The following is a 21,083-nucleotide window of genomic DNA, read 5'->3' on the forward strand; positions in this document are numbered from 1 at the left end:
CATTTTTAAGTGAACACTAAAAACATTTTCTGCAGCCGTCTACATCTTTTTTCTGCTGTAACCACACATACTTAAGAATGACTCATTCCCATGACAGGAGCTTGGAATTCCCGTGTCCCAAGCTACAAGCCAAGACAGCAAGATATCCAGTTTCCAGTCTCCTCCTGTTTTCAATCCAGCATTTCCTCTCACCCAAACCTCCCTTCTGTATAGCATTTTACATTCCAAAAGCTTCAGAGATAGCTACCTTCTGCTTTTTATACACAGAGGAGAAATCATGACTGCCCTACTCATGGATTAATGACCATACTTCAAAACAACCCAAAGCTAAAAGGTCATCCCAACTTGTTTGGGAAGGACCATAGTTTAGAGGAATTATTTACATACACATATAAACAAACCACACATCAGCTCTGCTAATACCTTGACATTTTCTGTTCCTGACCATCAAGCCAGAAGTAAGCTCTGTGTTAGCTCATTCCCTGAACAAGGAATTTTATAAGGCAAAGAACATGATGCTTCAAGTATTAGCAATTAGCATCCTCTAAAGGTCTCTGCACATGGCTCACAGATACCACACATTTGTTCCAATAAGATGATATTCAGTTACAAACAACATTGGTTTATTCTCTACTTTAGCTGGGAATTCAATTAGTATAATTGGCTGTTAATCTACACATAACAGGGACCTGGGAGTTTCTCAGAAGGCATGCAACTCTTCTGGCCTCAGAGGATCCATGCTAGCTTTCACTAGCACTAAATCCAACCTGTAGTGCCTGGTACTATTGTTACAGCACTCCCTGCTCCTCTTCCCTCAGAGTGAAAAAGAGAGCTGGAGATGAATTACAGATGCACACAAAATCTTCCAAGCCACATTCAATTTGGTTTCTTTATCATCACTTAATCCAGATACCATGAAACGTTCAATTGCACGAAGGTACAGACTCCGATGTCATATTAATGTTATCTATTATTCTGGACCTTTGGGAAGGGAGAAGGGGAAAGCAGTTTTCTCTCTCCCAAGCTGCATATTTTTAACATCTGCTATTTTAATGCAATTTAAAAGAAAATATTTCTGAGCTCTGGAGCAAAAAGCTTATTGGATGGCAGAGTCCCGTGGAGCCTGAATTAGGTGTTTCAGGTCACAGAAATCTCTTATTTCAGCCTTTTTTTTTAAAGAGGAATGCAATACCCGGGGAGAAAGTTCTGCTTGTTTGTATCTAGCAACATGCAGTGCAGAAGAATGAGGATTTATTTCAAGCTACACTTTATACACTTTAAAGAGCTGACCGTTTAAAGATGTTGAACACCAAACTGAGTGGGATTTTAACCCACTTCCTGGCAGTGTGGAGAAGAATCCCTGACAACCAAGCCAGAAGACTTCCTGTATCACCTGCCCTGCACACAGGACTAGGGATGGAATCTGTGTCCTAGGGCACACTGCAAGAGGAGAAGAACCCTTATCTCGAGCTTACACACGCTGCTGTGGGCTTTTACATGGTAGAAGCCTGGATCTCAGCTGTGTCTGCACAAAGCATTCTCGGCACACTGGCGAGCGAAGGGCATCTTTTCACGCAAGGCATTTCCCGTCTGTCCCTACAGCCAGCGACACGGAATCAAGAGGATTCAGCTAACATAGCCCCATCTCCTGACTCCTGCTAGTATTACACCGGACTATCATTCAAATAAGCTCTTTGTCTCTATTTTAGGTCTTCTAAAGAGGTTTGTAAGACTAAGAGGTTTCCCTTACAAATATGTTTTTAGTATCCAACTAGCCCATTAAAAAAAAACAGACCACTGCCGACGTGATTCCCACAAAGCTGCCTGCAGAGTAGGCTGCCCTCCACATACCATTCCCTATCTCTGTTCAGAGAATGTGCTCCCCAGCCTTTGCTAGTAAATGTCTCCCAGGGAAAGTGCTGGCACCCTGCAGACAAGATCAGGTCTCAAATTCCTAGCACACAGCTCCCTACAAAACAGGGTGGGGAAACAGTTGGAATGCTGAGAAACAATGGCTTAACCTAAGGGACTCACCAAGGGAGTACTCACCATATCACAACCCGCTCCAAACCAGTATGCCCCACTGCCCAGGGCCAGTCAGACACCTCACACTGTGGCAATGCCCCTTTAGAACTGAGGGCTCTCCAAGAAGCTCAACTACATTTGTCTTTTGTGCTAGAAACATGGACTTAATCATGAAAATCTGACGCGACTGAAGTCAGCGGGTTTGATCTCTTGGGCTGTTTGTACACTTAATACAGAAAGGCTGTGTCTGATTTTATTGGTTCCCACTAACAGTCAGTGCAAAAGGATGAGGTATTGATGCTATGTGAATTCTTTCCTCATTACATCAAACTTAACAAAACACATTGTGGCAATTTGCACTTGTGACATAATGAGTGTCAATTGCCACAAGGGAAGCATAGACAATCTGAGAACTAAGGGATATGAGGATTTAAGTGGTTCTCTCAGACTCCCACTTTTATCTTAACTAGGAGGAGTCTTGCTATTAAATTCCACAAGCAAGCACAACTCTGAAAATCTCAGTTGGTAGCTCACGTCCGATGTGCTTTCCAGTGCAAGGAAGTGTTAGGAGGATCTGGTTCCCCTTAGGAAAGCCACAATACTGTTGGGTCCCTTCTCAAACAATAACAGTGACCCCCTCACATACAGCATCAAGGAAAGCTTGAGTCACAGCTTCCACAGCTCACCAGTCTCCATACTCAATTCATCTCATCACTCTTCCGGAGTTTGTCCCCCCTCAACTTCATTGCAGGCCTCAAATTTGGTCTCTGTCTTTGCATACGAAACACACCCTTGACTATCTCAAAACTACCTCTGTAGTCCCTCCAAACTCTCATCACCCCAAAGCTGCTGCAGCAATAACCCACCTGTGATGCTTTATCACTGCTGTAAGCAGCTTCCCTCCTTTGGGCTAGGTTCTGCTCACAGTGTTGCAAGAGTATCAAAGAACAGTGCTTGTTTTGTCCAGCTGCATGTCACACAGCAGCACAAGGCTCAGGATTGGGCAGAAACCCCATACATCTCCCCAGCTGCTGAGAACCACCTGCAGTCTGCAGTGTGTTCTCACCTGCTTGCTAACAGCCTCTGAAGAAGCTCATTCAGAGCTTGCTTGGATAAATATAAATTGTTTAGTCTTCTCAGTGCAGACATGCCTAATCCACATCAGCATGAAATTAGATCTAACACTTGGTTTTGTTTTGCCAACTGTTTTTAAAAGAAGGGGGGGACAAGGTTGGAAAACTGTCATTTCCAGAAAGACACTGTAGTTACTGATCTCACCTAACTAAATATTCTTTATTTTTTTCCCGTCACTTCATTTGTTTTGTTGCCTAGTTTATTCTTTTGTTATTACTTGAGACTAAAAGCTCTTTATGCAGAGATCATGACTTGCCATACGCTTGTACAGCACCAAGCACAATACTAAACAGATGGGCCTTTAGCACTATCCGTATAAATACATAATCATATACTGTTTCTCTAACCTACAGGGAGCACATCTGGTATTGCACACAAGAGTCCTAGGGCAGGACTCCTCTTTCTGCTGCACACCAAGGTAGAGCAGTAAGCCACAGCCTCAAGTTAAGCTTTTAGGGTCTGAAATTACATACTTTAAAGCTACACCTTGTGACTTTGAGACACTGGCCAGGTTAGCTCCAACTTACTGGAATGCCGTAGCTACAGAATGCTGAACAGTAACTAGAGCATGTACTGGTCAAGACCAGATACAGGTAGTGAAGTAGTTATTCACACACTTTTTTGGTCCCTGGAATCTATTTCAGCTGCCTGCACTTCAGTATAATCACCTTGATACACAGACACAAGAGGAACTTCAAAGGACTCTTCCGTGATAAAACATCAGGAGCCCTTAGCTGCAAAGGTTAAACAAGATACAGTTGATGCCACAATTGAGCAGAGCAAAAAACCACAAGATTACATGAGTGTAGTTGCTCTTGCCTTCATTCCTCCTGTCCCCCACATGGGCTGTCAAACTCAGTTTGGGAAACAAGGTGCTCCATCCATTGATCTTACCTTGCTGCTTTTCCTGTAGAAGTTAGTATAGTGGCTTTCCAAGCTAAAATCAAGGCCTGCAGATGCATGATGCTGTACATCTAGAGGAAACATTATTACCCTGATCTTATAGATGGGGAACAGATAGATTAAATGGTTTGCCTCTAGACTACTCAAAAGGCCCTTAACTGAGACTAGTTACTAGAACTCAAGTCCTGCCTCCCAGGCCATCCTTCAGTCAGACCTTCCTGCTCTCCAATAGGATCTGTAATTTTTCCATAGAAAAGCTGTAGATACTATTACAATTTCTGCACATAAATTTCCACATGAGGTTGACGGAAGAAAAATGAGACAGTGGGGAGTAAAGTCAGAGGAGGCAGCATAGGATAACTGTCAGAACTGCTCAGAGCAAAGATTTCCAGGTTTACACATCCAAAGAACTGAGTCAGCTTCCTTCCAATAAATATTTATTGGGACCCCTGACTACTTCCAAGGTCAGCATGTGCCAGATATTGACCTTCATTAAAACAGCCCAAACAGCTTTTAGCAATCATGAAATTCATTATTCTCCAGGTGCTGATAAGCCTGTTCCCACCCCTACTCCAATTTTGTTATTTTTAATAACTTACTCTGGAAGGATTTGGAATGTGAATTCCCTTTTCCATTCATTCCTCTATCTTATTATAGTCAAAAATTCCATCAGCTGATTTCAAGTGATATTTAGTTCTAAAAGGCTGTCAGACATGCTGACTGGTAAATATTCATCACACAGAAAAGAGATACTACTCTTTCTGTGGATGGACAGGATTCCTGCACTCCAGGCAGTCAGCTTCACACCACCCAGACAATTCCATAGCAAGGAACAATTTCATTTTGAATTTCAGAACTTTAAATATGAGTTGGAGCAAAGAAAAGAAGCACAAAAAAATGGGTGGGTTTTTAGTGGCCTTCATAAATCCCACTCAAACAGCCCACAGTACTCATAGGCAGTAAATGCGCAAGTCTGTAAGCTCCAGCTCTAGTCTAATATAACACTTATTCCTGGCTAAGGTTTTAAAATAAGAATTCCATCCCTCCTTCTTCCAGTTCAGTCTTGCTGGGAAGATGCTGCACTTGGACCTCAAGAGGGGACTTGTGCTAGTTTGTCACTTCTGCATCCTTTCATGCCCTACCTGCCACAAAACATCATGTGTGGCCAAGGTAACCCTGATGGCCACAGGAGCCTCACTTATCCACTTCATGAAGATATGATCAGCAGGTAAGAACACCTGTACTTGCTCTGAAACACCAGGATTTCAACCTCAGGCTACAGAGGCTTGAACAAACCACAGGGCTCCAGAAAGCCCTTTTCACCTTGGAAAAAGGAGTTCAGGGTTCCCCAATTCTTCTATCATTCCCCCCCAGGTTCTGCAGTTCATTGACATAAGACAAAAGCCCAGCTTTGGAAGATTTCTGGGGCATGTCTGGTGCACACCACACTCAGGTTTGCAAGTGGAAGTTGGAAATATGCCCAATCTGCCAAGCTGACATCAAAGCAGTTGGTGGCAGTAACAGAGGCAGAATAGAGTCTGGATTAAAAAACAAGCTTACTTAAGTTCATAGTAGCTCAGACTCAGCTCATCTTCAGCACACTGTGCAGACCCATTACAAAAACACTACTCCAAAAGCTCTTCCCAACATCTGCAATTCTGAAGTCACAATTAAAGGCTGCTGAACATTCAGTTCCTGACATTTCTCCTAAAAATCCTTTATTGGCAGAAAAAACCTGTTAAATCTTTTCTGCTGTGATGCCCATCCCATGCCAGCTACAATGCCAAGCACTATTTATAGCCTCATAAAATCAGAATGCACTTATGTAAGACTGCCTTAGTAAATGCAGGTTAAGGAGGAATAGCAAGCAAATCCACTTCTTTGTGTGGTAAAATCATTATCACAAATCTGTTATTGCACAGCAACAGAAAAGTTCAACAGTTGAACCCTGTCCTCACTCAGGTAGACTCACAGAGTTGCTGAGCTTGGAAAAGACCATTAAGTCCAACCATTAACCCAGCACTGCCAAGACCACCACTAAACCAATTCTCAAAGCACACCTACATGTCTTTTAAATAACCTCAAAGATGGCGATTCCACTACATCACTGGGCAGCCTGTTCTCATGCTGACTACCCTTCTGGAGAAGGGACTGTTCCTAATATCCAGTCTAAACCTCCCTGGCACAGCTTGAGGCTGTTTCCACTTGTCCTATCCCTTGTTCCTTGGGAGTAGAGCCCAGCACCCTCTTGGCTCCATCCTCCTGTCAGGCAGTTGTGGAGAGCAATAAGGTCCCGTATGAGCCTCCTCTTCTACAGACAGCCACCACCCCCCCCCCCCAGGTCCCCATCACACTTGGGCCCCAGGCCCTGCACCAGCCCCACTGCCCTTCTCTGGACCTGCTCCTGCACTGACACACGAAAGTGGAACCCTCACTGTGGAACCCTAGTTTCTCCCTCAAGAGCTCAGGCTACCCCTTCCTTCTAACTTCATGCCATGCACTGCTTTCTCTACTCAGACCTCACCATTCCATCTGTGTGCAGTTTCCTAGGCTTCCCTGTTCCCTAAAATTACTCTTTAATATCCAAGTCTTCAGACTCTTCACTCTTTTCCCACCTCTCCATTTAGTTTTTAACTTTTCTGCAGGCCAGCCAGGCACATGCATCCCCCAGCTTCTGAGTGTTAGATGACCATGAGAAAAGAATGCAGAAAGCACACTGGAGTCTCTGTTCCCACTATATATCTACTTTTTTAGCAGATTTCTGGAGCAATGCTGATGTAACCCAGGAGGTAAGCTCAGACATACCCAGGATGAACTAGGAAGCAACTATCAAACCGAATCATTTCAGAGTCTGCAAGACTGGGGGGCATGTAAAGAGCTCTCTCTTGGTCACATGTGGATAGCTTTTCCCCACAGGAGCAGAGGCTATCCCATTCAACCTAACCATTCTGTACAGAAAAGTTACAGAAAGTATACTCCACAGCCCAGTAAAGCTGTGGAGTAAAGCTCTAGTCTTAGAGCTTTACAAAAACAAGTTTGTAAAAATAACATACCTGTATAAATGCATGTGCCATTCTTCCTGAAGCTTCCTCAAAACACCCAGCTTGATGCAGGTATGCAACAACTGGAGAGTTTTAGACCATGGTACTTGACTTCCAATGAAGCGTGGAAGACAGCGGCAACAGACTACTTTGCCCATTGCTCCAACTCCACCTCTAACTGTGCAGGCGGTGGGTTTTAAGCAGCTTCTGTAAACCACTGAGGTATGACCAAAAGCAAGCAGTGCTGCCCAGGCAGGCCTGCCGATGGCTGAGAAGCCACCCCATGGTCCTGCACTACAAAGGGCTCCTCTCAGCTACTTGGCTAGGTGCAGGCTGCCTGCACATATAGACCAGTCCTGGCTGCCATGGAAACATGGGTGATGTCAGCATTATGATGCAAGAGGGGCTGGAAGGGAGACCAGTGAGCTCAAATCAACATCAGCACATGGATTCTGAGCAACCGAAGACAAGAGCACCGATCTCTCACAGGTTGCATTTGTCTACTGTACATCTAAAAAAAAAAAAAACACAACCCACACTTGCAAACTTTGCTAAGTTTGAATTCAATGCTTTTGATGTTTCCAACACCTCTTTAGCATTGTGTGCTGAAGTATGGATATGGCTGTTCCTACATGCACATCAGAATCAGCTCTGCAACTTTCCCATGAACTAGAAGTGGCAACATTGGAGCAGAAGTATTGAGTGTCAATGCTGATGATGAGAAAGTTTTGTCAAGAAAGAATAGATACCATCTGACACATGTAACAGCAGCAGTAATTTGGAAATTAGAGCCCCTGACATATGCTTTCTAAAATTATCCATGAAACTAAAACCAAAGGCAATATACTTAAAATATTCTTACAGGAAGCCTGCAGACACAGCTGGCACGCATGCTGCAGCACTGCTGTCTGAACAGCACTTGCAACGCAGCCTTCTCTGTGGATGAGCACAGACATCAGCATTAGCCCGTCCTTCCCCACCTCAAATGCCCATACCTCCAGTTCTACACATTGTTACATCACTAGCAAGACACACACATGCCTTTGGTAGTTCTTGTTTCATGTCAGATTCCTCAAAGTATTCCACATTTATTTTATTGCTGCCTAATTGACATCCCTCCCCCCCCCCCCCCCAGGACAGCACTAAGCACAGTCTGAACATTTATCTGTTTGATGCAATGTGATTTTTAACCAGCTGTGGAAAACGCTGGCATCCCGGTCAGGCTCTCAATGACAAAAGTAATGCTGCAAAACAATATTTATCTGAAAATAGCCCCAGTCCCTCCTCACCATGACCCTGCCTTCAGACAGCTATGCCTGATTTGCTGCTGCCCCATAATGCAGCATGCACTAGAAGAGAGGATCACAGCCCCTCCTGGCAACAGCAATGTTGGGCCAGTGGCAGTCACATGGAGACAAAGCAGGAGACACACACCCTGGTTAACCAGGTCAGTGCTTGGGGGCTGTTAACTCTTAGTAACAGATGCCCCTGGGGAGTTTGTGGCCTGTCATGGGGGACACCCCATCCCCAGAAACCTGGTCTAGTGGAAGGTGTCCCTGCCCATGGCAGGGGATTGGAACTGGATGAGCTTTAAGGTCCTTTCCAACCCAAAGCACTCTGTGATTCTATGATACAAGATCTCTAGATCTTTTTGAAGCAGAGAAGACAAAATTCTCAAGTATCAGCGAAGCATCATGAGATACATATCCACCATCAGCTTTGCAAGTTTCTCTTTTTACCAGCCATTCCCCGCCTTCCCTTTGCTTTAATCAAAAGCTCCAGTTTCAAACTATCTGCTTGTGTCAAACCATGCACCAAACTGTGTAATAGAAACATTCTTGCTCTGTGGTTGCTTTACAAAACTTGCATTCTGGTGTCACAACCCACTGAAATTGGTGACCCTATTCCTTCCTAGGATTGTTGCTGTTCTGGCATGCACAGAAGTGCCACAAGCCACACATCAGGGAATTTATACATATATACACGCACATAGAAATACAGTTCTTACTGTACATGAAACAGGGAAACAGAGAGGAGCTGCAGGAGAAAGCTCATAGTAAAAATGTAGCACTAGCAACAGCCCTGCTGGAAACAGCCACAAGCAGGAAAGTCAGTTCTTAACGCTTCTAAATGACACATGTGCCATCCCACCTGCACATGTGCATGCATGCGGAAGAGGGATTCAGCATTACTGGTAAAACACAAGTGTTTGAGAAAGGATTTAGATGGTGAAGGGAATGACTTAATGGGGATTCTCATGGGGAAAAAAGTGTGAGAATAGGAACAGTGACACTTGTGGAAGAAAAAAGATTAACAGGAGCATTAGGGCGGCATCATTAGCCTAGTAAACAGTAATAAACCAGGCTAGGTAAAAGCATATGGGAGTTACAGGGGTTGTCTGGATAACCAGACAACATATGTCCAGTTTGAGAAAGAAGCTTTAATGAGTTCGATGAAGAATGAATTCTGCCACAAATCCTGAAAGCACAGAAAGTTTTAAAGGGATAGAGAAACCCCAATGAGCTATGTATATTCTTCAGGAGCTATCATGCAGAAGGCATCTCATGCTAAGGCTGCCATCAGCTGCACTGGGACTAGTCACCCTTCACAGTTCAGGCTGTATTTATTTTGATTTGGTGTTAGCCAGCTCAAGTACTGCATTTCCCCCAGGTGCTCAGTTTGTTAACCTGCCATGCTTTTTACTGATAACTTCCTTGCACCAGCGGTATGTGGAGTTAATGAGCAGGATAATGAACTTGTCCTGACCCTATATCCTCTAAAACAGCAATAGAGCCAAGTGTGTGGGGTGGGCATAGACAATCTGGAAACACAAGCAAGAGAGGCACTCCCTCTCTCCAGAGGGAGGCCTGGGAATCCCACAGATTTCCTTCCTCCCAGCTACTCAGCATAACACTGTTACCACCCTGAAGTAGCAAGTTCTATAAGGCACTTCGAATATTTCATGTTAAGATCTGCCCAAAATTCAAGACAAAACTTATTCAATACAACAGTTCCAGCTAAAGCTCTGCATCAGTCCTTGTGTAGCACATAAGCTGGGCAAGAAAATCAACCCAGAGACCTTACACTTCTGAGTGAGCTGCTTGATTCAGTGCATTTCTCTCAGTGTGTCACTGAATAAGGGTGTCATCCCACGGATGCCTGCCTCCTTTGCAGTAGGATAACCAGTTGTCATCCTTACCCTTAGTGGACAGACAGGGATCTTGCCTGCCACTAAGGAAAACAGGCAGGTGAATGATTCCCAGTTTCAGGACAGTGTGCAAAGCCTTTGCTCAACACAGACAGTATGCATTCTCCCAGTTGCATCCATCAAGGTCAGGCACAACACAAGTAAATAATATTCATGCCTAGCTTTACTCCTCTTTATCAAAATTCAGTCTAGCTCCAGTCCTAATTTTCTCCGGTCCTAAATTTCTCAGCATTTGTCACCCAGTATGAACTATGTGCTATTGATGTATGTGCCCAGTGTAAAGATTAATTGAAGAACCACTATTCAGGAGGGGTTAACTTAATTCCCTTCTGTAGCTGCTCTGCAGTATTTCGTGCAACTTGTGGCCAGGAATATTTTATTAGCTCCGTGAAAAGGGAGTCATGGCAAATGCTGCTGCTCAGTCTTGGTTAGCTGACACTGCTACAGAAGTTCCAGTTCACAGAAAAGGCTGAGGAGGGGACAAGACAACAGAGGGAAGATGGGAGGTGGCTCCTTCCAATTTGAGGACAGAAAGCAGAAACAGCTCTGATACATCAGGACAATGGCAATTGTACAGTACTTTACACAGAGGGATGGTCACAGCAATGGTTGGAGACACTGTGCTATTGCTTTTGACTTCTAAGAAAAATAGGGTTTGCGGGATGGAATTTCCTTCCAGTTGACTCAGTGCATTCAAGATTAAGAGCTAAGCCTGATATTTACTCCTGGTTTTGGGCATAATTATCCATCAGCCTGAAACTCCTAAACCTGATTTGGAAGAAAGGGAAGCAAAGACCATCAGATTAATCCTGCTGGTATAAAAATCGTTAGAGACACACATAAGTAGAAGCTGTGCCACCACCAAAAACAAACAAAGCTCTCACAGGAGATTCTTACTTTGAGGGCAGGAGAGAAGATCTCTTCAGCCACAGAAAGCTGCTGCCTGGCCAGTGCTAGTCTCTTCAGGTGCTTGGAGTTTCTCCAAGGACCTGTCCTCACATTTGCACACCTGCTCAAGGACAGAAAGAGTAAAATTATGTTTTCCAAGACACCTTTTAGTCTATGCTTGGGGGCTGCTTCCTAGACTTAGTTTTGAATGGATGTTTTGGTCAGGGAGCTGATGATTTTCTCCATCCCTGAATGGGTGACTAACCACTTCATGGAAGTTTAAATACTCAGACCACTTTGAGACACATGGCTGGAGGCTGTTATCCAGGACACAAAGCAATCAGCTATAAGTTTGCCCCAAAAGTTAAAAAGAAAGGGCAATATATTGGTTAAAATAGAAATTCAAACAAAATATTCAGAAATACAGACACTTATCCAGGCAGACAGTTTGGCAGCTGGCAATCAGGTTTAGAGTCTGACATCTCTGAATAAGAGATTTTACATAAATACAATTCTACATTTCTTACATCAGCTTTTATAGTCAGACCTCAGTCCTGCAGCTGATCCAGAGCTCTGCTCATGGTCCAGAAACTTTGACAGGTTTCACCAAGACTGCCTTTTCATAATTTAGTATAAATGCCAATTCCAGAATGCAAATTAACTGTGAGGCCAGCTCTTTGAAGAGCTAGCTATCCTCAATTGCCAGTGAAGTCAAGGAGAGTCAAAGCATCCATAAAAGCACAGGATGAGAGTATATTACAAAATGGACAATTACCATGGTATGTAATCCTGACACATTCAGATAGTTAATGCTTCTGGGAGTAGAAGGGTAGCCAATAATAGAAGCTAATAGTTCATTCCAAACAATGAGAGGGAACTAGATGCAGTCAAATTCTGTATTTCAGCATAAATACTGTTAATGTGTTTCTAAATGGGTGGGCAAAAAGACAGTTTTAAGATAGAATAATTAAGCCTCCTTTATGAAATGTCTCTGCAGACGTTTTCCATTATCTATTTTCTTATGTATTAATAGAGGATCAGAATTATAGTTTAATTATTCATGGAGTTCTAAAGAGATACTCTGTTCAAAAAGTCATTGACATTACACACAAAGTCCACCAAACTCCCGTACACCTTAATGAGGCCAAGCAAGAGACATGAAGGGCAGCCTCAGGATGGGTGGACAGGAGAGCAGGAGGACACTGCACATCTTGCATCCTGCTCCTGGCAGGACAGCTCTCCAGGCTCTGCAGTGATGCATTTTGGGTCACCTTTCATCTGTCCTCAGGGGATTTACCCCACTACACATGGGCGAGGTTGCATGCAAGCACCACCACACTGACAAGAGACTGTCTCAGCCTGGCATTTCCACAGGGGCTTAGAGGACACAGCTCCTCTCAGGGCTCAATTTTTTACACTGCTTTAAAAGTCTTAGACTTAAGATCTTCTATGATCCCTTCATTCACTAACATCGATTCCCAAAAATCTACATAAAACAGATTACCCAGTCTCCAGGGACTGTAACTTTAACACAATGCATAACCACAAACACCTTTTCATTACATGTAGAGTCACTCTGCCCTAAAGCCTGCTGTTATAAGAAAGGTTATTCTTTACCTGCAGACGTACCTAAGATGGGTTGCTGCCTCTGCAGTGACAGAGCATAACAGCGCTCACTGTTGTCTGGTGCCATCTGCTGGCACGAGGCGTGACACGACCCGATAAATCCTCCCCGGGTACCTACAACCAAGATACACACTAGGCTGAGTATCTTCAGGGTTGGATGAAAAATGCTTACCATACTGAAAACCATAAACACTAGAAAATTTACTTTCACATCAGATGATACAAGGTAATGATAGAAGAGCGGGTGTAGATTTGCTTAAATTAGCATTTTGGCCAAAACAAAAGCTCCATGCTTCCCAGAAGAATAGACAGTTTATTTACAGACTTTTTAGACTCAAAAAGGAAATGAACATTTTTGTGAAACAGCTCTGATTAGAAACGAAGCTTTCCATTACTTTAGAACTTCTCTACAAAAGAGGTCATATGAATAAAGTCCCCAACGATCAGAGAATTTTCCTTAAACCTACCTTAAGGAGAGAAGTTTCAGCAGACTCCCAGAACTCAAAAGTGGGAGTTAAACATCTGAACCAGCTAAATATTATTAGGACAGTTAGCTGCAAGGAATAAGCTTTCAAAACATAGAAAATGTACATGTTATCCCACACAGACCCATTTCGCAGTTAAAAGCCTGTACAGATTATTATTATCTAGAGCCTTGCAGTTCCACTGTATATTCATGCATGACCAGCTGATCAATACTGGCAAAATCCTTGTCTGAAAGACACAATTTACCCACAAATACACCAGAATACCTGTTTACACCAAAGTGTATTGACTCCCATCAGTGTATTGACTCCCATCTATAAAGCAATGCCAATTAAAAACAGGTATATGTATCACCAGTTCTTTATTTTAAACTAGCACTTTTATAACCAGCCTGTTTATTAGTCCCTTCAGTATAAATTATACGGACATTAGACATAATTTCCCTAATAGAATATTCTCTCGTACCCACAGCTAACACAAGAAATTGGATGCAAGCCTTCATTAAGTCACAAACTGAAGAGTTCTCTTGCGTAACTTCTGAATAAAGGACTATTAATCTGTATCACTGGCACAAAACTTTCTCCAAATGTGTTCATGAACAAATAAGTTATGAGGTGAAACAAACCAAATTCAGAGCTAGCACAACTGTATTTCAGGGACCCCACAGTTAGCTGACCCAGCTTGCTGTCATAGTTAAAAGCTTCACTGAGTTGAAGCACTGGTATAGAATCATAGAATCGTTAGGGTTGGAAAGGATCTTAAGATCACCTAGTTCCAACCCCCCTGCCATGGGCAGGGACACCTCACACTAAATCATATCAGCCAAGGCCTCGTCCAACCTGGTCTTGAATACTGCCAGGGATGGAGCATTCACAACCTCCCTGGCCAACCCATTCCAGTGCCTCACCACCCTAACAGGAAAGAATTTCCTCCTTATATCCAACCTAACCTTCCCCTGTTTAAGTTTTAACCCATTACCCCTTGTCCTGTCACTACATTCCCTAATGAAGAGTCCCTCCCCAGCATCCCTATAGGCCCCCTTCAGATACTGGAAGGCTGCTATGAGGTCTCCATGCAGCCTTCTCTTCTCCAGGCTGAACAGCCCCAACTTCCTCAGCCTGTCTTCATACAGGAGGTGCTCCAGTCCCCTGATCATCCTCGTGGCCCTTCTCTGGACTTGTTCCAACAGTTCCATGCCCTTTTTATGTTGAGGACGCCAGAACTGCACACAATACTCCAGGTGAGGTCTCACAAGAGCAGAGTAGAGGGGCAGGATCACCTCCTTCGACCTGCTGGTCACGCTCCTTTTGATGCAGCCCAGGATACGGTTGGCTTTCTGGGCTGTGAGTGCACACTGCCAGCTCATGTTCATTTTCTCATCAACCAACACCCCCAAGTCCTTCTCCACAGGGCTGCTCTGAATCAATTCTTTGCCCAACCTGTAGCTGTGCCTGGGATTGCTCCAACCCAGGTGTAGGAGCTTGCACTTGGCATGGTTAAACTTCATGAGGTTGGCATCAGCCCACCTCACAAGCGTGTCGAGGTCCCTCTGGATGGCATTCCTTTCCTCCAGGGTATCAACCGAACCACACAGCTTGGTGTCATCGGCAAACTTGCTGAGGGCGCACTCAATCCCACTGTCCATGTCAGCGACAAAGATGTTAAACAAGACCGGTCCCAACACCGATCCCTGAGGGACACCACTCGTTACTGGTCTCCAGCCGGACATTGAGCCATTGACCACAACTCTTTGTGTGCAGCCATCCAGCCAGTTCTTTATCCACTGAGCGGTCCATCCATCAAATTGATGTATCTCCAATTTAGAGACAAGGATGTCGTGTGGGACAGTGTCGAATGCTTTGCACAAGTCCAGGTAGATGACATCAACTGCTCTACCCCTGTCCATCAGTTCCGTAGCCCCATCATGGAAAGCCACCAAATTGGTCAGGCAGGATTTCCCCTTAGTGAAGCCATGCTGGCTGTCACCAAGCACCTTGTTGATTTTCATGTGCCTTAGCATGCCTTCCAGGAGAATCTGCTCCAAGATTTTGCCAGGCACAGAGGCGAGACTGACTGGTCTGTAATTCCCCAGGTCATCCATTTTCCCCTTCTTGAAAATGGGGGTTACATTTCCCTTTTTCCAGTCATCGGGAACTTCACCTGACTGCCATGATTTCTCAAATATGATGGCCAGCGGCTTCTCAACTTCATTTGCCAGCTCCTTCAGGACCCGTGAATGGATTTCATCAGGACCCATGGACTTGTGCACGTTCAGATTTTTAAGATGGTCTTGAACCAGTTCCTGTCCTACAGTGGGCACAAGGTCTTCATTCTCACAGTCCCTGCACCTCACTTGCAGGACTTGGGTGGTTTGGTCAGAGCCTTTGCCAGTGAAGACCGAGGCAAAGAAGTCATTCAGAACCTCAGCCTTCTCCAAATCCTGTGTAGCCAGTTCTCCCGAGAGCTTCCTGAGGGGGCCTACATTCTCCCTAGTCTGTTTTTTATTTGCTATGTACTTGTAGAATCCCTTCCTGTTATCTTTAATACCTCTAGCTAAGTTTAATTCTAACTGGGCCTTAGCTTTCCTAACCTGGTCCGTAGCTTCTCGGACAACATCCCTGTAGTCTTCCCATGCCGCCTGTCCTTGCTTCCACTTATTATAAGCCTCTTTTTTCAATTGAATTTTCCTCCGCAGCTCCTTATCCATCCAAGGACATCTCCCGGCCCTCCTGCTGCACTTCCTTCTGGTTGGGATGCAACACTCCTGAGCTTGCAGCAGGTGATACTTGAATATAATTAACAGCCACTTCAGCCACTGCAGGTTTCAGTTATACAGATCTATTTGAAAGTTACAAAGCGAGTTTTGAAAGATACAATTTTGTTCCACACCTAAACCAGCTTCCAGACAGTACACTTACAAAGAAGCACACTCTTATGCATGCTTTCTGCTCAGTATTTATCTGTATGTCTTCCTTCAAAGCACTGTTTGAGCACACAGGATGCAGACGCAGATCCTCCACAGCTTAGTCCAGAGCCTCTGCTTGTGTTTCGTGACTTTTAACTGCGACTCCACACCTCACTGTCATCCCCAGAAGCTTAGCCAGGGATCCCTCTGGGCAAGCATTGTACAAACACAAGATGGCAAACTGTGAAGAGAAGAGCTTTAAAGCGCATCACAGCCTGAGCACCTCATCCAATCCTCACTGTATTGCTTCAGCAGCATTTTTTTCCAAAATCCACCTTCTCATGCCCAGCCATTACAGCTTCAGCCACCCAAAAGACTACCTCACCCTGCCAATGCGCTTCAGGGGAAACAGCCCCTGCTCCCAAAGAGCCTGCACCAGGGACAAGGACTAATGCTGTGGGGAACTGTACACAGGACAAGCTCGGGGTTGGCTCTCCATTTCCAATTCATTTGCCATAATCCATTTGCCATGCCATTGCCCTAGGTAGTATTTGCACTAACTAGGGCCTTTTGGGCCCTTTTTTACTTCCTGAGACCAATGCACCTTATCAGTTCTCCAGCTGAACAGGCTCTAACAAAATGGTGGTTAGAGCCAGCCCTGGCCTTTGCTTGCCCAGTCACACTTGCTTCCCCTACACCTTCCCTTCAGCCAGAACAGCGGTTTTCATCATATCCCACAGCTTCTCTGAAAGAAATGCCAGTTTGAAGATACAGGAGTCTACAAAACAAGACTGGGCTCCTCATTTCACACAGCTGGGCTGCCTGGGTGCATGGGAACAGAGGCCCCATCCCTGGGCCTGCAGATCCCCAAGCATAAAGTTGAAGTAAAAACTTTAAGGAAGCATCTCCTAAATCCCACTCCTCCAAGTGAAAATATGTGTAATCCCACCAAAAAAAAGGAGAAAGTCTCCGTGCATTCAGACACAGTTCAGCGTGGGAAGCTCTCTCCAAGCCCTGGGCCTGAAGAAGTTGAGAGGGCCTTCCCTGCTGACAGAAACATGGCAGCCCCACACACCTCCAGGCCCAGGGCAGCCAGCAGAGCCTCTCCTCAAGGAGGAATTGCTTTTATAAGACAGACTTTGAGGATATTTAATAAACATGGGGAAGTCACAGGAGGCTGCAGCTTGGTAAAGGGTTAAAATATCAGAATGAGATCTACTGCCAAGATCTAGTAATACAAAATGCCAGACCTCCCATGTTTTCACTGCAGGCTTCTGCAAGAAAAGGCACCCCATTAGTCTCCACCAAAAGTATTTCTGCCTGGATACTTAAGTCCCTCAACATCTAAAGGAACCCTCTCACACCCTGGAAATCAAGCCAGGCTGAAACTCAAGTAGGTGGCACAGGAGGTTTGTATTAACTCTCATATGTATAAACAAAAAGGTGTCAAGCATTGAAAGTCATCAAATTCTTACAAATACAGCTTAATTGCAAACACATCCCTTGTCTTTCATTAGACAAGTTAAAAGGAATAGTGCATTTGCACAGACCCAGATGCAGTCCTTTTAACATGAGAGTTACTGACCCTCCCAGAAAGTAACCCTGACTCTGCTCGTAAGTTGAACTGCAAACAGTTACACAGATGCTTGACCGTACAATAGAGCTGTCCATTGGGGTACCAGGACTTGGTTCGGTTAAGAACAAGAAACTGTGTGTACTTGCTATCCTTAAATACTTAAAATGCACAGAAATCCTTTTAGGGGACAGTTTCCAATGAACAAAACTTTTCCCTCAAAGTGTTTATCTCCAAGAAGGTGTGCACCCACTTAAGGTTTCTGTACTCCCATCTTCCCTTCATCATCCACAAGTTTCCCTTCATACTTGTATTTCGCCTCTGGTTGAAGATTCTTAAAGGAAGCAAATTTCCAGGAATAAAAGTTTAGCTTTATTCATTTGACCACAGAATGTTACTTTGGAAGCATCAGTCAGTTAACTCTGAGAAAGGGACTGTTATGACTACCCGCCTAAAGTACACTGCTTCTCCAGGGCTGCAAGCTTAAATCAGTGCACACCAGCTTACACTAATATACACCAGTGTTAAGTACCCCTTCCATCTTCCCTTCCAAGCTCTTTGGCTCCAGCTCCTCTTAGCCAGCTTTCTCCAGCAGGAACTGAATCCAGCTGCCCTCAAAGGACCAAAGGCAACCACCTCTTGAGGATAATCACACTGAACAGTACTCTTCAAGGTCATGTGAATAGTCTCCCTGATTTCTCAGTATAACTCACTTCTGCAGGGCAGAAGTTACCACAAGTAGCAGCAATACTCATCTAGTTCTTCATGAAAAAACAAAAGTCAAACAGAAAAGTACCACATTCAGAAACTTCCCTTAAAACACTCCTAAACAACAGGCAAATCTCCCCTTTCCTTTTGCTCATCCCACTACGTGTGGTCCACATCCAGTATGCAAAGGACACCTGCCTGTATCACACATAGCCAGGAATAACTAAGGCTTTCAGCCTTCCAGGGTTCAAAATCTTTCTTTCAAGAAACCCACCCTTCAGTACTCACAGCACAGAGCGAAAGCAAACCTTTTGCTCTACGCTTGCTTTTAAGGCTGGTGCTCCCAGCATCTCTTGAGGGGCAATCAAGTGGGAAAATAGAGTCACCTGAGGTAGCTGCACCTGAAGCAACACTGCCCCTTACTGAGGATTTAGTAAAAAACAAAGACATTAATAGTCCCAAAATAAGGACCAGGGAGAGGGGTTCATTGCTTTAATCTGACCCATGGCTCAGCACGATCTAGAGGCCTGATGGGCATGGTCACCCCATGCCTCAGTTCTCAGCCTGCTACAGGGGAAGAAGGCAAGACAGGATGACCAGAATAACCTCAGTGTTGTTAGCTGCACCATGCTGTGCAGTGGCAAGGGGGTGTCAGATGGGGCAGCCCTGTGGCACAGACCAAAGCAGCTCCCGCAGCTCCATGCTTCCCACCCTCTCCGAGGATGCCCAAACATGTGCCATGTGCCCTATGAGTCTCACCTCCATCACCAGAGAGAGGCTGGAGAGACATGCCAGGGGTTTGCTCTGTTCAAAGCCCCAAAGGACTGCCCTCAGGACTTCCTGAATCCCTCTTCCTGAACTCCTCTGGGGCCAGGGAACCAGGGAACAGGAGGCTGGTTTCCCAAGCAGCAGCTCTGGGGTCACGAGAAGAGGAGAACTGATACATATCCGGGGTCCTCCCAGACTGATTTCTTTCTCCATCTCAAAATCAGCATTCTTTAACGGGGCTCTTCTCGTGACAGAAGGCTATTTATTTTCATGCTCACCACCTCATGGTTTCCCATCCCCCTTCCCTTTAGCCCAAATTGTAATGATCCTTGCCCTATTCTGACAATGCAGCTTGTGAAAGCCATGACTGAGATATTTCCAGGTCAGCCAAATTCAAATTCTCATACATCAGCTTTATCCTATGGGAGATTTGCTCTATTATTCAGGTACCAGGAGTAGGTCGAGATTAACATAGCAGAGGACAGAAACTCTGAGCCACTTTCTCGCAGAAACATGTATTCCTAAGATACCTGTACATAAAAATGTGTACAAAATTAACAGGTTTCAGACAATCTACAGGGCATTTTGATATTCTTGGTGTGTCAACGGAGCCAAAATCACAGTTTAATTGTTCACCTGCATTCATCCAGCCTCTGAATTTGATTGGGGAGAATTATTGCAAGGCCTCAACCTTGTTGTGGTGTCAATTACAGCCAGAAAGCCTGTAAGACACAGCTCCTGCTTCAAAGGCTATTTGCTGTCCATTCTGACAAACAGAGCACTTGTTATCCCCATTTCCCAGATGGGGAATTGAGTCATGGTTAGCCTTTTTTCTGTAAAGTGGAAGGTGGAAATATTTCACCCCCAGCTTGAGTTCAATGTGAACAAATGTTGGACATGCCCAGTAAGGATGCTCTGGACACCTACCACATGCTAGAAATGCAGGTGAACAGGAAGGCAAAACGTTGAGCCTTTAAAAGCGTCCTCAGAGCAAAGCATACCTGGCTGGTGCAGGGGTATAAATGTCTCTGCAGGAACACAGGGGGAGATCCACAGAAGGTGGAAATGCCACTCCTGGGGCCAATGGTCACAGGCAGAAGCTCACAAGAGATTTTGCTGTGCAGGACTCCTTCAGCAGAGTAGCAAGTTTAACCCTGTCCATCTGCATATTTGCCTTCCTGAAGGGGAATGAAAACCCCAAGTGTCTGCTCTGGGACCCTGCTGTGTGCCTGCCTCGAACACCATATGCTGCTTTGGAACATGGGCATTTCCTGACGCTCAGGGGAAAAGCTAGGTGCCTGACATGCATCCAGGAGGAAGGGGACTGTATGCATCTGGTGAATATAATCATCCTCCCATCTCATTCCTCTGATCTCATCCAGTGTGAATTTGCACTGAAAACGATGAAGCAATGCTAGCATGGAGCCAATGTACGTGAGAGGAAACTCAAACTTAATGCCTCCAGCTTGTATTTAAAACACATTGCCTATATGTATTGCTGTGTATGACATAATTAAGATAACACATCATATAGTGCTGGAGCAACATGAAACAGCACCTGCCCTGCCTGACCTTTCCTGCATTGTTGGAAGCTCATTTGCACCCAAAGTGCATACAGGCTGAAACAACAAAAGCATATGCACTGCTATTCCCCCTTATGGGCTCAATTTACTCCTGAATATTGTAATCTACAAACAATTCCGGAGCAGGAGAATAGCTTAGGTGATAGACAGTACCTGCTCATTTTCACAACATGTTTTGATAGTTGCAGGCTCTGATCACAGCTGGTCAGGACTATGCTGCTGCAGAGCTCCCACT

At 44.7% G+C, this 21,083-nt stretch overlaps 1 protein-coding gene across 2 annotated transcripts in view; it reads right to left on the minus strand.

The window, feature by feature from the left end:
* LOC133275458 (glypican-5-like) overlaps positions 1 to 12,960 on the minus strand; it is a 382,437-nt gene extending 369,477 nt beyond the window's left edge. Inside the window, exon 1 of one of the 2 annotated variants that reach the window (XM_061465424.1) lies at positions 12,817 to 12,960. In XM_061465424.1, coding sequence (XP_061321408.1) covers positions 12,817 to 12,892 — 76 coding nt within the window. In that variant the 5' untranslated portion in view covers positions 12,893 to 12,960. Of the gene's footprint in view, positions 1 to 7,115; positions 7,403 to 12,816 lie in introns of those variants that run through there. The other variant, XM_061465425.1, reaches the window with a different exon arrangement.
* Positions 12,961 to 21,083: the final 8,123 nt, after the last annotated feature.

Source organism: Pezoporus flaviventris, unplaced genomic scaffold, assembly GCF_033815535.1.
Source record: "Pezoporus flaviventris isolate CSIRO_AGI_PZ_B2104156 unplaced genomic scaffold, CSIRO_AGI_Pfla_v1 ptg000040l, whole genome shotgun sequence".
NCBI lineage: Eukaryota > Metazoa > Chordata > Aves > Psittaciformes > Psittacidae > Pezoporus > Pezoporus flaviventris.